At 50.4% G+C, this 17,195-nt stretch overlaps 1 protein-coding gene across 1 annotated transcript in view; it reads left to right on the top strand.

Moving 5' to 3' along the window:
* Nucleotides 1–1,190: 1,190 nt before the first annotated feature.
* Nucleotides 1,191–17,195, top strand: part of LOC138261592 (syntaxin-binding protein 4-like) — a 717,553-nt gene continuing 701,548 nt past the window's right edge. Inside the window, exon 1 of the mRNA XM_069210693.1 lies at nucleotides 1,191–1,375. Coding sequence (XP_069066794.1) covers nucleotides 1,217–1,375 — 159 coding nt within the window. The 5' untranslated portion in view covers nucleotides 1,191–1,216. The remainder of the gene's footprint in view (nucleotides 1,376–17,195) is intronic.

Here is a 17,195-nt window from a genome sequence, read left to right as displayed (position 1 = left end):
TAGATTCGCCACCCTAAGTCCTAGAATGTACATCTCCTGATCCTTGCACTCTATTCACTTTTTTATTTTTTCAATTCTGACCATCTAAGCTGCAAGGTCTTTTTGGCTCATGGGCAGCATTCTCAACACAGATATCAGTGGGTAATGCAGTGTGCTAGTCTTCTAAGTGGGGGAATTAGCCCCTTTCCTCTGCTTGGCAATACAGCTCTTTCTTAGCTCATGGCAGCAGGACTCTAGCAGAGTCTAGGTTTTAGGTTCAAAGCAGCAGGAGAACCTATGATCCAGAAAAACATTCCCTGCGTTGGGCACAGAGTCTCCTTGAAGTCTTGATGATGTATAGATAAGTGACTAAAAGGGCATAGTATTTATCCTGCTTTGGGGGTACTGACTGTTTACATTCTCTTTTGGAAGAGGGTAGGATCGGCATTATGTTGTCACATTTTCATACTCCCAGAGGGTCACTTCCTTATTATTTCAGAACTCCATGAGTTATGAATGATGTTGACTCATAGATGAGGGTCACATTTCCTTTGGTTACAGATTCTCTTGGAAGATGGTAACGTCCATTGATTCAGGAAGTCTGCCACAACTCCAGTGTTTATAGACTCTCATAGAGAAGGGTCACACCTCCACTGTATCATGTCTTGCATAAAAGATGGGCACAGCTCTATTGTTCCCAGTTTAGGAGTGCCACAGACAAAAGCCACATCTCTGGTGTGTCATATTCATCTCTCACCTAATGCTGCTGATTGTTAAGAAATATCCTTCAACCTTTACTCCGTTCCTTACATTGAACAGGATGAGCTTTCCGGCTTGTTTGCATTTCTGTTCAGTTAACTGCGATTAGGCCTACATAAACTTATAGCAAAGTGAACCCAGTACGTTTTAGGAATAAAGTTTGGGATTATAAAGATTTCTCCCATAATCCTAAAATACCTCAGGAATCTATTGTACTTGCTAAGAAGTACTGTCAATTTGCAGGTCTCCGGTGTGAATCCGAACAGACTGGCAATCACCTTTTCACCTTTCCACCTTTGATAAAATATATGCCATTTAATAAGGTGCATTATTGGCAACACTGGTCGTATGCACTTCGACATTTGGTGATTTGGGCTAAATAAAAGATCCTTTAATATTGTTTTAAAAATCTTTCTCAACAAGAATCCTGAATCTTTGCTTCTAGGAGATACTGGTGCTGAAGTCGGAGAACCATACCATGCAGCATTATCTACAGGAGGCAGAAATCGAGCAACACCGGGCACACAGTGCTGAGCACGACTACGAGGAAGCTGTGCACTTGTTGGAGGTAGAGATCACAGAGCTGAAAAGCAAATTGGCGGAAAAGAGAGCCACAGCAGCCCCTGAAAGCAGACAGGTAAAAGAAGGGAATGCAGATTGACATTGTAGACAATGGTGCACAGCCCACAGTATTCCAGTGCAGGTCAAGTGAGGGCTGGGCAGTGTAAAGTGCCAAACAGGCCAAAATTCTGTTAACTCATTTGTGACACAAATTAGTTTATATAGCCAAATACATGGTACATGCATGAAAAATATTAGATGTGCCTTTCTGTAGGCTACACTGATTCTCACAAGTTGTATTGATTTCCATGTAGTACACTAGTTGGTATATAAAAATAATAATTTGAGTAATCTGTATGCTGGTTAATGCGTAGGTGATGTACATGTACACTTGTCATGCATATTGGTTTGTGTGACAAATCCTACAGTTTAAGGTGTGCATATTATGGTCTCAATATACTGGTTTATGTTTACAACACACTGCTGTGTCTATTTAGCACATTTGTGTATGCACACTAAATACTGATCTATGTATAACAAAGAGGGCCCCACGCACACTATTTGTAGGCCTACTCTATTGGTTTGCCTTCATAGTGAATTGGTTCATAGGCAAAATATTGTGTTTTATATGAATACTTTAGTGCTTTGCAGGAATAATACACTGGTCTAACATATTAGCTGAGCTGCATAATATATTTGTTTTCTCCCATATTGTACTGGTTGTATTCATAGCATTCTGACTAGTGTGCATATCATATCGATTTGCAAGAATAACCTATGCTTATCGAAGTTTAAGGAATAGAATCATCTATATGTTATATTGGATCGCTGTTGTAATGTGTGTGTAATATATTCAACCAAGTATGTAGCCTATTAGTTTGAAAGCATCACATAGTGTTTTCCATTTATAATATACTCATAGACTTGTATAGTGGCATGGTTTGTATACATAATACATTGGTTCACTTCTGTAAAGTACTGGTTTTTATATGTAAAATATTAGTTGTGTACAGTTAATTGGGTTGAAAGCATTACATGCTAGTTTGCATGAATGCCATATTGGTTCCCATGCATAAATGGCTGGGTTGCCTGAATAGCATACTGATTTGCATGCCTTATATATAGCTTGACACACATGTTTAAATGGATCATATACATGCTGCATAGGTTCATTCATGCACGTTTCGGATTTCTGTCAGTAATATCTTGGTTTAAATGTTCAGTCGCTAGTTTTTTCGTGGTACATGCTGATCTGCATATTTAACCTAGTGGTTTGTATGTTCAACATATTTATTTGCATGTAAAGTGATCGTTTGCATGCATCATTGTATGGTTCACATGAATAATGCCCTGGTATTGCAGCAAAGCATGTGTTTGTACAAACAATGTACTATTTTCTAAACATTACTTAATAATTGGTATACACAATATAAATAAACATATTTTTGGTATGCTGTCTGCATGCTAATCATTTTCATTTGCCAATCGTACTGGCTAATGAATAGCAAACACCTTGGTTTAAATAAGGTTTACATTGAAGCATGTGCTGCAGACATGCATGACAACATTTGAAACAGGTAAGATGAACATTTTGAAAAAAATTGGGGGAACTGATTTTCCCCATTGACTTACATTAAAGTGGAGAGATTTCAGGTGGGCAACACCTAAAATGAAGCCACTTTGGACTTAAAAAATAAAGTTTCCCTCCTGAATCAGGACTGTTGGTATATAAGTTAATTCATTGTTAATGCTTGCATTCTACTATGGGTTGACTCAACAGATGTGAGGAGGTGGAGACACAAGGGGGCATATTTATACTCCGTTTGCGCCGGAATTGCGTCGTTTTTTTTTACGCAATTTCGACGCAAAACTAACTCCATATTTATACTTTGGCGTTAGACGCGTCTAGCGCCAAAGTCCATGGAGTTTGCGTCATTTTTTTGCGTGGACACCTACTTTGCGTTAATTATATGCAAGGTAGGCGTTCCCGTCTAAAAAATCGACTCCGAGGCATGTGCGTCGGATTTATACTCCTGGGCAAAATTCACGCCCGGGAGTGGGCGGGTCCAAAAAAATGACGTACGGCCGCTTTTGCGCTGTTTTTTAGCGCCTGCAAAAGGCGTTAAGGGTGCCCCCCCATGCCCCCAGGGACACCCCCTGTCACCCTTGCCCACCCCAGGAGGACCCCCAAGGCTGGAGGGACCCATCCCAGGGACATTAAGGTAGGTTCAGGTAAGTGTTTTTTTTTTGTGTGGCATAGGGGGGCCTGATTTGTGCCCCCCTACATGCCACTATGCCCAATGACCATGCCCAGGGGACAGAAGTACCCTGGGAATGGCCATTGGGCAAGGGGGCATGACTCCTGTCTTTGCTAAGACAGGAGTCATTTCTATGGGGGTTGGGAGTTAAAAAAAAATTGGCACAAATCGGGTTGAGGCGAAAAAATTGCCTCAACCTGACTTGCCCCATTTCTTGACGCCCAAGCCCCATATCCCCCTACGCCGGCGCTGCCTGGTGTACGTCGCTTTTTTCCACGCACACCAGGCAGCGCCGGCGGCTAACGCCGGCTAACGTCATTGATTAAATACGGCGCCCGTATGGCGCTTCAGAATGGCGTTAGCCGGCGCTAATTTTTTTGACGCAAAACTGCGTTAGCGCAGTTTTGCGTCAAAAGCATAAATATGGCCCAAGGTCTTTAGAGCTGGAGGCTCAGGTTTCTCAAGTCCTTAGAGAAACCACTTACTATGAAGCTGAGATAGTGTTGTTAGCCCCCAGAGATTGCTTTTTAAAGTAATGTTTTACTTTTTAGACTGCTTTGGGTTTTGCATTTGAAGTTGTATTTAGCAGATTATAAAACAGCATTTAATTATGATTTTGATTCTATGAATGCTCATAGATGCTATATTGTAAGTTTTTTCATGTGTGACATGTCCATGTTACCAGTGTGTCTGAATGTGTGATTTAAATCCTGTGACATGCTGTCAGACTGGAACAAAGCAGTTATGTCCACATAAAGAGACTGTTTTCTGAGATGAGCACTTTTTCTGAAATGTAATGGGCTCGAAGAAGCCTTAAAAACCTGCTGTAGCTAGAGCAGTGACTAATATAATAAATACATATGTACATCAGAACTTCAATTTGTCATGAAGTAGACCCTGGTACCCACAGAGAGGCAGAGTATGCAGCATTTAAAAAATGCAGCCTTTCTTATTGTGTCTCAGTCTGTCAAACATCAGTATCAGGGAAGATGCAGAGAAGCAGCCCAGAGCAACAGGACTCCACAGTCTGACGCCTGTCACTATGGACAGTCCAAGTTTGACACTGAGTCCACTGGTATCCCTTCCAGGGAAAGTAACTTCAATCTGTGCAGCAGGTGCAGTGGCACCAGGGCCCAGAGGTCCGAGGGGCCCACTGAGCCCTGATTGTTGCAGTATTTTACAATTCAAACAATGGTTAGAGGGGCCATTTTCCTCCTTGCACTAGGGCCCTTGACACACTGGATATACAGCTGAATGCTTCCTCCATGTTAATAGCCCTTTTGTGAAATAAATTCCACCAGTGGATTCCCTTTAAGATCCAAGCTTTCCACCAGGCTTCAGAGAATACTCCATGGCCAACCTTTAGATCAAGCACCTAGAATATTGAACCACAGGGAAACTAAGGTAGTATCCATGAGGCATTATCCATCCATCATGTGTTATGCCTCAAGAAACCCCTACCTCCCTCTTGACTTCCTTTTCTTCCTCTGCCATTCACTATTCCCTTTCTCTTTTCTTTCATCTGCACTTTTGATAACCAGTCTCCCACACTGCCACTCTCTGTACCTAGCCTGCCCTCTTTACTCTCTCATCAATTGGTCCACTTCCTATCCATTCACTTTGACAAACAGGGTTCTTTCCTCCATGTACTCCTTTGTCTCATCTCTATCCCATGCTTTTCTCTTCTTTTCCCCCTCATGTCTCTGCCTCTCTAAATTTCTCTCCCTCCTTTTGTCTGTCCCTTCTCTTACCAAAGCCTCTTTTTGTCTCTCACATTCTGCTCCTTTTTTGCCTTGTGTCTTTTCTTTAACTCCTCTTCTTTCTCCTCGCATCTTTTTCCCTCACACTTCCCCATTTTTTACCCTTTCTTCTCCCCTGTTCTTTGTGGATCTTCTACCACCTTTAGCCATACCCCTCCCATATCTTTTAACCTCACCGTCACTCTCCACTCACCATGCTGAGAGTCCCCTCACATTTCCTTCTCCTTTTGTCTCATTTACTTTCTCCTTTACAATCTCCCTCCTTTTTGTGTCTTTCTGTCCTTCCCTTGCACATCTTCACTTCCTTTTCAAATTTCTCCCATACATAATTCTGGGGAATCTTGTACATATTTAGTTCTCTGATGTCCTGTAATGTGTGAAAGACTCTCTCTGATGCAATGTTTAGTTTCTCTCTTGGCTCTTTATGGGTTAACATATTCTGCTATGTTTATTTTTAATTCAACATCACATTGTATTCTGGGAATTTTAATTTCACTCTTTAGATTCTCAGTTCTAATGCCCAAAGTGCACATGATGCTGGTTAAAAACCTATACATATGACTGGGAAAAGGTCTCAGACTTGACACAGTCTCTTAAAAGTTATGGTAACTGAAATAACTCACTAGTATTGTGGAAGAGATCAGCACTCCTTACGTCAGTGCTTCTTCCAGGTGTTAGACAGGTCAATGACTTGTTGCTTGATAGAGTAGTTCAGTGGACTGAACACCTGCTCAAAAGCTTGCAAGACAGCATTTTTGAATTTCAGACTAACAAGCCTAAGTGGAGAAACTATGGGGTTCATTTACAAGCCCTTTGCACTGCAGTAGTGTCATTTTTTATGCTATTGTTGCGCAGAAGGGTACCCCACCCTGCACCATATTTACAAACTGGCACGATGGGACCAGTGTACAAGTTTGTAAACCCTTGCTCCACCTTATACCTGTGCCAGCTACAGTATAAGCAAGGGAGGTGTTCCTCCGCTAGGAAGCCCGCAGGAATGGTGCAGTGAAATCTACAAGATTTCACTGTTTCACTCTAGCACAATTACTCCCAGGTCCCACCGTCCTCGTCCCCTTCCTTACTATATGGAGAGGAATCTCTACATGACAGAAAAAAAGAATACGAGGAATGCTGTATCCCCACCCCGCCCCCACTGGGGAGTACATAACCATGTACTTACCTAGCATTCCTCCTGTTCTTTTTTTCTGTCCATGACAGGTGTGACGAGGATGTGCTGCTCCTACGGGGACTTGCGTGATGGCTTCCTCTGGCTGGGGGGTGAGGAAGCTTGCTGCCGCTGTGCTTTTGCTCAGGTGCTTGGCCTCGAAGCAGTGCGGTCTCTGGGAATGCTGATGGACCGCTGGGCGGGTCCTCTGTTCGGCTCTTTGTGGCTGGGGTGGCTTCGGGCTGAGGAAGGGCGTCCTGAGCTTCTGGGTTCCTGCTTCCTGACGGCAACGTCGTGGTAACTGTGGGGTGGTCACCGTGGTGTGCTGGTAAGTGTCTGCTTTCATTTTTCTTCCGTTTGGGGTTATTTTTCTGTCTTTTTTCGAGGACCTATTGAATTTTTCTCTGGGGCTCCAGTTAGAGGTGCAGCCTCAGGTGCTTGTCATTTCCCCTTCTTGTTTGGGGGAGATTTTAGAGTCACTCCTTGCTGTTGGTAAGTGATAGTTGCTGGGTCCTGTCATTTGGCTGTGCTGTGTGTTTCAGTATGGGTAAACACACATCCAAGCAGAGGCATGTGGGGGTATTTTCCTCCTCCACTTCTTCCTCTTCCTCCTCTTCCCATAGGCATGCTCGGAGGAGCAGAAAAAGGGATGATGCCCATCTACGCAAATTGATTCGGGAGATCTTATTGGAGTGCAGGCTGCCCCTCCAGTTGTGCTTCCGGCTGGGGTGGCTGCTTCTCCCTCGTTCAGTTCTGAGTTGGAGGGTCCTTCTCAAGAGGAGCAGAAGGGCAAATATATTTCCAAGGAGTTATTACCTCCTTTGGTGAAGCATGTTAAAATGAACATGGACTTTCCTGAGGATGAAGATCCTGACAATTCCTCTGGCCCTTTTTTGTGCCAGTTCCAGAGTTCTGTACCTGTGCCTATTCATCCTTGTATTTAGGAGGTGATGAAGCGGAAGTGGAGGGACCCTGACAAGATTCTTCTTCCCCGTTTAATGGCCAGGTTGTACCCTTTGCAAGATATGGCCCAGGTGTTGCCAGATTATGGGGGTCATTCCAACCCTGGAGGTCAGTGTTAAACCTGCGGCCAAACCGCAAACAGGCTGGCGGGAAAAAAAATGTAATTCCGACCCTGGCGGAAACCGGCAACAGAGACCGCCACATTAACACACCGCCCACCACGGAGGCACAAACACAAACAGCGCGGCGGTCATCGCCAACAGACAGGCGGGAGACAATGTACCGCCCACTGTATCACAACCTACCAATCTGCCACCTTTTCCGGGGCGGTAGCCCCGCCGATAAAAACACGGCGGAAACAGCCATTTCGAAGGGAAAACGCTCACCTCCATACAGCCCACGAGGAATCAGGACAGCATGGAACCCGAACTCCACATACTCCCAGCGATTGTGTTCCTACTCCTCTACCAGGAGCACGAACGCCGGCGCAGAAGACAACGGTGAGTACTGCACCTACGACACAGGGGAGGGGGGAGGAGAAAATATTACGGGTACACACATACGCGACACCCCCACCCTCACCCTCACCCACTACAACACACACATCAATGCGTAGCAACACATCAGAGTGACACCCCCAAACCCCCCGGAAGAATGCAAATACAAAAGGAAATGATTATGAAGATTGGAATATACTGTATTAATGGCAAAAAAATATAAATACACATCAAAAACTGTTATATACATAAATGTACAAGTCCGAGCATTGTAGCATGTATTGTCCGTGGACCACTGGGCCCAAATCACATGGGCAAAGCCCACACAAGATACCTGACTCCAACGGAGAGAACACTGCAGGGGCATCAGATAGGAAAACTACAGGCACCTCAGGGGGAAGGGAAGGGAGGGCACCTCAGCCAGATGAGTGTACGACGCCAGATCCACGAGGGGCCTCCATGGCCACTGTTCAATCCTAGGGAGTGCAAAGCCACAGTCTCTCAAGTCTCTACAGAGGGTGGGTTGCCCACTGGACCATCCTGGGGAGTGCAAAGCCACAGTCTCACAAGTCTCTGCAGTGGGTGGGTTGCCCACTGGACCATCCTGGGGAGTGCAAAGCCACAGTCTCACAAGTCTCTGCAGTGGGTGGGTTGCCCACTGGACCATCCTGGGGAGTGCAAAGCCACAGTCTCACAAGTCTCTGCAGTGGGTGGGTTGCCCACTGGACCATCCTGGGGAGTGCAAAGCCACAGTCTCACAAGTCTCTGCAGTGGGTGGTTTGCCCACTGGACCATCCTGGGGAGTGCAAAGCCACAGTCTCACAAGTCTCTGCAGTGGGTGGTTTGCCCACTGGACCATCCTGGGGAGTGCAAAGCCACAGTCTCAAGTCTCTTCAGTGGGTGGTTTGCCCACTGGACCATCCGGGGGAGTGCAAAGTCACAGTCTCACAAGTCTCTGCAGTGGGTGGTTTGCCCACTGGACCATCCTGGGGAGTGAAAAGCCACAGTCTCACAAGTCTCTGCAGTGGGTGGTTTGCCCACTGGACCATCCTGGGGAGTGCAAAGCCACAGTCTCACAAGTGGAAAACAGTCTCCACTGGTTCTGGAGGGGGCCTGGTGCCCAGAGTGCTTCGTGCAGTCCTGCCCGACAAAGATGCGGACCAGCCCCTGCAGCTCATGGTTCAGCGGTGCTTGAGACGGCGGTGCCCAGTTCAGCGGTGCTTGAGATGAAGGGCCCAGTTCAGCGGTGCTTGAGACGGCGGTGCCCAGTTCAGCGGTGCTTGAGATGAAGGGCCCAGTTCAGCGGTGCTTGAGACGGCGGTGCCCAGTTCAGCGGTGCATGAGACGGCGGTGCCCAGTTCAGCGGTGCTTGAGATGAAGGGCCCAGTTCAGCGGTGCTTGAGACGGCGGGGCCCAGTTCAGCGGTGCTTGAGATGAAGGGCCCAGTTCAGCGGTGCTTGAGACGGCGGTGCCCAGTTCAGCGGTACTTGAGATGAAGGGCCCAGTTCAGCGGTACTTGAGATGAAGGGCCCAGTTCAGCGGTGCTTGAGATGAAGGGGCCAGTTCAGCGGTGCTTGAGACGGTGGTTCCCAGTTCAGCGGTGCTTGAGACGGCGGTGCCCAGTTCAGCGGTGCTTGAGACGGCGGTGCCCAGTTCAGCGGTGCTTGAGATGAAGGGCCCAGTTCAGCGGTGCTTGAGACGGCGGTGCTCAGTTCAGTGGTACTTGAGATGAAGGGCCCAGTTCAGCGGTGCTTGAGACGGCGGTGCCCAGTTCAGCGGTGCTTGAGACGACGGTGCCCAGTTCAGCTGTGCTTGAGACGGCGGTGCCCAGTTCAGCGGTGCTTGAGATGAAGGGCCCAGTTCAGCGGTGCTTGAGATGAAGGGCCCAGTTCAGCGGATCTGGCCATGGCGTGGAGCTCATTTGCCACCTGTCCTGTGGCTGGCAGAGCCTTCCTGCCCATCTGTCCTGTGGCTGGCGGGGCCCTCCTGGGCTGCAGTGCCGGGCCTGGTGGTGGCCTCCTGCCCACCTGGGAAGGGGCTGGCGGGGCCCTCCTGGCCAGCTGGGTTGCTGGCGGTGTTGTCGGGCGTGCTGCCCTTCCCAGCCTTCAATGATCGCCTGTGGCCCTTCCCCACCTTGGGCGGTGTGCCAGCTGTCTCCACACTTCCTGCCGGAGCCATGGTAGGAGTTTTTGTGCCTGGTGTTTTCACCCTCTCGCGCCGGCCACTGCCTATCTTTGGATGTTTCTCCGGGGGTGGGCTGCCCGTGCCTTGGCTCCGTATTGAAATGGCTGCCCTGGAGGGTGGGGGACTCCACAGTCCATGGCAGACTATCATGACAGTGCCCGGTTTTGTCGTGGCTGAGGTGCTGACTGTAGTCCTATGACATGGACGGGGTGGGGGAGTTGGTGGAAAGAGGTTAAGTTTGGAGAGGAAAAGCTTTTTAGGAGCAGTGGGACGGGTAGGTGTACTGGGTATGGGAGTGGAGGAAGAGGATGTGGTTGTAGGAGTTTGACGTCTGGTGTCTTTGGGTGCAGGTGCTTGGGCTGGAGGCTGTTGTGAGATGGATGGCTGTTGGGTGGGTGGCTGCCTGCGTTTGTGTATCTTGGAAGAGGGGGTCACAGACACACTGAGAGAGGACACAGGGGACATGTAAATGGTAGTGGGGGTGGTGACTGCACGTGTGCGGGGGGTTCTGGTGTGTGTGCTGGTGATGGACGTAGTAGCTGAAGATGTTGTGCATGCAGGTGTGAGTGTAGATGTGACAGGGAGGGAGGAGGGAGACGAGGAGGAGGGTGACACAGTGGAGGCAGTGGGTGTTGGTATGTCTGTATGTGGATGTTGCTTGTGGGAATGCCTGTGTGATGTGTGGTGCTTATGTCTGGCTGAGCTTCCCTTGGGTGTTGAGGTGTGTGCAGGCTGGTCTGATGGTGTGTCTGGGATAGGCAGAGGTACAGGTGATAGGGAATGGGTGGAGGAAGTTGGAGGGGGAGGCTAGAGACAGGGACAATGGCTGCCATCAGTGCTGAGGCCAGAGTGTTGAACGATCGCTGAAGGGCAGCCTGACCAGAATGAATGCCCTCCAGGTATGCATTACTCTGGTGCACCTCTCTTTCGACACCCTGGATGGCATTCAAAATGGTAGACTGCCCAACAGTGAGCGTCCTCAGGAGGTCAATGACCTCCTCACTGAGGGCAGCAGGGGTGACTGGGGCAGGGCCTGAGGTGCCTGGGGCGAAGGAGATGCCCACCTTCCTGGGTGAGCGGGCACGGGGCAAACGCTGAGGGGCTGCTGGGAGGGTGGTGTTGGTGCGCTGGGTGGCGGCTGTACCTGTTGTTGCGGGGGGCACAGATGTTGCCGCCACCACAAGGGAGCTCCCTTCAGAGGACGAGTCCGTGTCACTTATGTCTGCCCGAGTCCCCGCTGTGGAACTCCCCTCGCCCTCTGTCCCACTGGTGAATTCGGAGTCCGTTGCATGGCCCTCCATGGCCATGTGGGATGCAGCTCCCTTGTGCTCCGATGCCACTCCTCCTCCGCCTGATGATGCTAATGCACACATGAACAGGAAGACCACAAAAAAGGGGGGGGAGAAAATAAAGACATGTTGAGTGCATGCATTGGCGACACCGTTGGCGGACAGGACAGACACAGAAGCCCCCTGCACTACGCCGCGCACTTGGGGTCGACTACTCAATCCGTGGGGCATGGCCTACAAGCCTATGGACGACATCTGCACACATAGATGACACAGGGCCATGAATATCTGTACTTGGCACCCTACAGAGGTGGGGGGCGGCTGCACAGGGCCATGCCTTATGGAGGGGCCTAGCCTACAGAAATCGCCCTGGCCTAGGGATACCCACAGCCCTCCTCCCCCACCCAGACACCTCCACTGCGCGCAAAGTCACCAGGATGAGAGTGTACTCACCCCCTTGTGTCTGCTTGATGTCCTCACGCGGCCATCCAAATCGGGGTAGGCCACCGCCAGGATCCGGGACATCAGGGGGGTCAAAGTCCGACTGGCACCCCTCCCACGTTGGGAGGCCATCCCCAGCTGAGCCTCCGCCGTCTTCCTGCTCCAGCGTCGGATGTCCTCCCATCTCTTCCGGCAGTGGCTGCCCCATCTGTGGTGGACCACCAGGGTCCGAACGTCCTTGGCGATGGCACGCCAAATATCGATCTTCTGGTGGGCGCTGACCTATGTGAAATGTACAGGGGGAGAAAAAGAGTCATCACCTTCTGCACCCTCAATGTGAGTGGCCCCCCATCCCTACCCTTGCCATGTGGCACATGCTCTCATCCGTCGTTTGATGCATGCCTCATTCGCTCCCCTCCCCACCATCTTTCATCCACCCCACTCAACACAGGCATTGGCCACAAAGCATGGTCCCAGTGTACTTACCTGTTGGTCTGGAGGACCGTAGAGTAGCGCATTCTGGGGGAGGACCCCATCCACAAGCAATTCCTGAGCAGTGAAGGCAGGGGCCCTTTCCCCAGTCGCATGAGCCATTGTCTCTTCCAGACCGAGGTCACAGCAGCACTTGCAGTGTAGGTCCTCTCCTGTCGAAGATCAGGTATCGAGTGATTAAGCAGATAGAAAATGGCGGTCACGCCCGCGGCGGTGCGTACCGCGGCGGTGCGTACCGGGACCGCCGGCGCACATCGTCATTTGCTCCTGAGACCCATAGGGTTCAATGTTAACCAATGCTGCTTAGCGCCGCGGTCTTCGACCGCCTACCGCCACGGTGTGCCACGCCAGCGCATTTACCTCACATCCCATTGTCGCACTTCACAGGTCAGGCAGCCGCCATTTCAGGGGCCCACATGGCTTTCTTTCTACTGCGTCACACATACCTAGGCCTTGCATCAACACTCATACAAGCCATTCAATGCATTGGGAATTGTCTTATGTGCAATCTGTGGTTACGTACCTGTGGGTTGATTGACTCTGTGCTCGCTGTTGTCCTTCATAGGCACCGTCCGCTGGGACATGCGAGGAGATGGAGGAATCTTCCCGTGTACAGACCGCTGGTGGACCTGTCGACAATGGAGGAAAGACATGTCATACTGACATACAGGCTTGACCGAGCCACTATTCATGAACTGTGTGCCCAGCTGGAGCCAGACCTGATGTCACCAATCCGCCAACCCACAGGGATCCCCCCTCTAGTGCAGGTGCTGTCAGTACTCCATTTCTTTGCAAGTGGGTCATTTCAAACAACAGTGGCCATATCATCAGGGATGTCCCAGCCTATGTTTTCCAAGGTGTTGTCCTGAGTGTTGTCTGCCCTGCTGAAACACATTCGCAGCTACATCGTTTTCCCTGAGGTGGGGGATTTGCCTACAGTGAAGGGTGATTTCTATGCCCTTGGACATGTCCCCAACATCATAGGTGCGATTGATGGAACACATGTGGCTTTGGTACCCCCCAGCAGGAGTGAACAGGTGTACAGAAACAGGAAGAGTTATCATTTGATGAATGTACAGATGGTGTGTTTGGCAGACCAGTACATCTCCCATGTTAATGCCAAGTTCCCTGGCTCAGTGCATGACGCATACATCATGCGGAATAGCAGCATCCCTTACGTGATGGGTCAACTCCAGAGGCACCGTGTATGGCTAATTGGTGACTCTGGTTACCCCAACCTGTCATGGCTACTGACCCCAGTGCGGAATCCCAGGACAAGGGCAGAGGAACGGTACAATGAGGCCCATGGGCGAACTAGGAGGGTGATCGAGCGAACCTTCGGCCTCCTGAAGGCCAGGTTCCGCTGCCTCCATATGACAGGTGGATCCCTATTGTACTCACCAAAGAAGGTGTGCCAGATCATCGTGGCCTGCTGTATGCTTCACAACCTGGCTTTGCGACGCCAGGTGCCTTTTCTGCGGGAGGATGGTCCAGATGCTGGTGTTGTAGCAGCTGTGGAGCCTGTGGAGAGTGAAGACGAGGAAGCCGAAGAGGACGACACAGTATTTTCAATGACACACAGGTAAGAATCCACACCGGCATATTACATATACTTAAACACAACTACCTCTCTACTGTCTGATCTTTCCCCCCAGTGTATGGTAACTGAGTTGTGACTTTCCCTTCGGATTTCAGAGATGTGGGCCCCACTGGGTGACATCTGCTTTGTTTCCCCATGGACTACAGCTGTGTGACAGTGGTATGTTGGCATCACAATGTAAATATGCATTTTGGCATGGTAATGTCTAATACATTTGTACAAACTCACAGCCAGACTCCTGAATGTTTTGTGCAATAACTGTGTTTATTTCAGTGCTCTATATTGGTGGGTGGTTGCAAATCGGTGAGGGGTGATGGTGGAGGATTGTCCATGGCAGAGTCCAGACTATTAGTATCACAGGTGCATTGTCCAAATGCCTGCGGAAAGTGGAGCATGGGCAGTATTAGGATGGACAGGGTGTCAATGTGGGACAGTGGGATGACAATCAGGGAGGTATCCTTTCCTGGCGGGGGTCTTGGCATCTTACTCTGTCTTCTTCCTGGATCTCAGGGCCCGCTTGCTGGGTGGTTCTCCTTCTGCAGGGGGAGGGGTGCTGGTGTCCTGTTGGTCCTGTGGCGGGGCCTCCTGTCCACTAGCGCCGGCAGAGGTGGTATGCAGTTCTTGGTCCATGCTAGTGTCAGGGGCCCTTTGTGGTGCCACAGTGTCCCGCAATGGGGTGACTACCTGATTCAGAGCCCCTACAATGGTGGCCAGGGCGGAACTGATGTTTCGTAGTTCCTCCCTGAACCCCAAATACTGTTCCTCCTGCAGAAGCTGGATCTCCTGAAACCTGGCCAGGACCATCGCCATCGTCTCCTGGGAGTGGTGGTATGCTCCCATGATGGAGGAGAGGGCCTCGTGGAGAGTGGGTTCCCTGGGCCTGTCCCCCCCCTGTCGCACAGCAGCCCTCCCAGTTCCCCTGTTTCCCTGGGCCTCTGTCCCCTGGACCGTGTGCCCACTACTACTGCCCCCAGGTCCCTGTTGTTTTTGGGGTGGTAGGTTAACCTGGGTGCCCTGTAGTGGTGGATACACCGCTGATTGACGTGTCCTGGGGACAGAGGGATGGGCCCGCTGGGTGGGTGCTGTGCTGGTGTTCTCAGAGGGGGGAAGGTCTGCTATGGCCTGTGGCTGTCTGAGGGGAACCGACTGTCCCGAGGTCCCCGATGGGCCGGGCTGGTCATCTAGATCCAGGTCGACAGAGGTGCTGTCCTCACTGTGGGCCTCTTCTGGGTGTGGAGTGGACATTTGTGGACCCTCCTGCACGGTGACGTGGCGTTCGGGTCCTGCAGGGGTATAAAAGTATGGTTATTGCATCTGTGTGTGCCATAGTGTGCAATGGGTGGGTGCCCGTGTACCCCAGTGCTGGCATTCCCGTGTGGGGGCTTTTGTGACGGTGGTTAGGGGGGGATGGGTATGTGCAGTGGGCATGCTTTGGTGATGGGTGTCCATGCTTTGTGGTCGCATGCAGGGCATGGGGTTGGGATGGGTGGGTTGTGATGGTGAGACATTTGCAAGGAGTAGGTGTGATGGGGGTGAGGGTGAGGGTGGGGGTATGAGTTGGCATGCTGGTGGGGTGGGGGGGAAGAAGTAGTGAAGAAGAGACTTACCAGAGTCCATTCCTCCAGATACTCCTGCGAGGCCCTCAGGATGCAGGATCGCCAAGACCTGCTCCTCCCATGTTGTAAATTCTGGGGGAGGAGGTGGGGGTCCGCCGCCAGTCCGCTGCACCGCGATGTTGTGCCTGGATACCATTGAACGCACCTTCCCCCGTAGGTCGTTCCACCGCTTCCTGATGTCGTCTCTATTTCTTGGGTGCTGTCCCACAGCGTTGACCCTATCGACTATTCTGCTCCATAGCTCCATCTTCCTGGCAATGGTGGTGTTCTGCACCTGTGTCCCGAAGAGCTGTGGCTCTACCCGTACAATTTCCTCCACCATGACCCTGAGTTCATCCTCAGAAAACCTGGGGTGTCTTTGCGGTGCCATGGGGTGGTGTGGGTGATGTGTGGGGTGGATTGTGTGGTGCTAAGTGTGGTGATGTGTATTGGTGTGTTGTGTGAAGTGCTTGGTAATATTGCTGGGTGAAAGTAAAATGCGCGTCTGGGTGCTCGGTTCTCTTTTTCTCTGTGCGTGGTCCCGATTCTGTAGGAGTGGGGGTTTGTGGGTGATGTGGGTGTGTGTTTTATATTGTATTGGGAGTGTGGGAGTGGTGTGTGTATGTGTATCAGGTGTGTGTATTTTGAATTGTCCAATGTGGCTGTGTTTTGTATGTGTGTGTGTATTTTGAGCGCGGCGGTGTGTACCGCCAATAGAATACCGCGGTTGAAATACCGCCGCGTGGATTCGTGTGTCGTGATAGTGTGGGCGTATTTCTGTTGCCGTGACGGTGGAGGTTTGGTCATCGCCAGTTTCTCGCTGGCCTTTGGTGTGGCAGACTTTTGTGGATGTCTGTATTTTGGCGGTTTGCCTGTTGTGGGTCAGAATGACCGTGGCGGTTTACCGCGGCCGCGGCGGTATGTTGGCGGTCTTCTGACAGCGGTAAGCGGCTTTTACCGCCAAGGTTTGAATGACCACCTATGTTCCTAGTGACTCTTTTGTCACCAGTTTGGTTGGCCGCACGTCCTTGGCTGAGGATGCTGTGATTGGGATTTTGTGGACAAGAAGGAGGATGTGTCCCTGAAGAAAGCAAATACTGGTACTCATTTGGCTTTGAGGGCTGGCATTTATGGAACTCATGTTGCTCAGTCTTTACTGTCAGATCTCAAGGCCCTGAATAGTGCTCTGGATGGGTCCTCGGACTGCTCTGGGCTGATGTTCCTTATTGAACATCAAGTTGAATTCCTGTCAGATATTTCCTTTGATGTGGTGCAGGCATCAGCTGTAGCTGAGAGGGCTTGTGTGTTTGCTCGCCGTAATCTTGTTCTGCAGGATTGGAAGACAGATGCTGCACAATGGGCTTCTGTATTACGGCTTCCTTTCCAAGGCAATGTGTTTTTTGGGGCAGAATTGGAGGAGAAATTACGTAAACATTTTAAGGAGAAGGGGGCCATGGCCGGCGGCTGATGGAGACTCACGCCTAGAAAGGAGCTCCGAGGAAGAAAACGGGGCCTGGCTCGATTCAAACCCACCCTAAGCTGACTCTAGTGGATCAGGAACGTGTCGGAATGCGCTGAGACAACAGGAGAGACGTTTCCACCCAGAAACAATCCTGGGACACAACTTAATTTCAGACCTTTTCATCCGTGGC

This window comes from Pleurodeles waltl, chromosome 10, assembly GCF_031143425.1.
Source record: "Pleurodeles waltl isolate 20211129_DDA chromosome 10, aPleWal1.hap1.20221129, whole genome shotgun sequence".
NCBI classification, from domain to species: domain Eukaryota; kingdom Metazoa; phylum Chordata; class Amphibia; order Caudata; family Salamandridae; genus Pleurodeles; species Pleurodeles waltl.
This window is presented reverse-complemented; position numbering and strand designations above follow the sequence as displayed.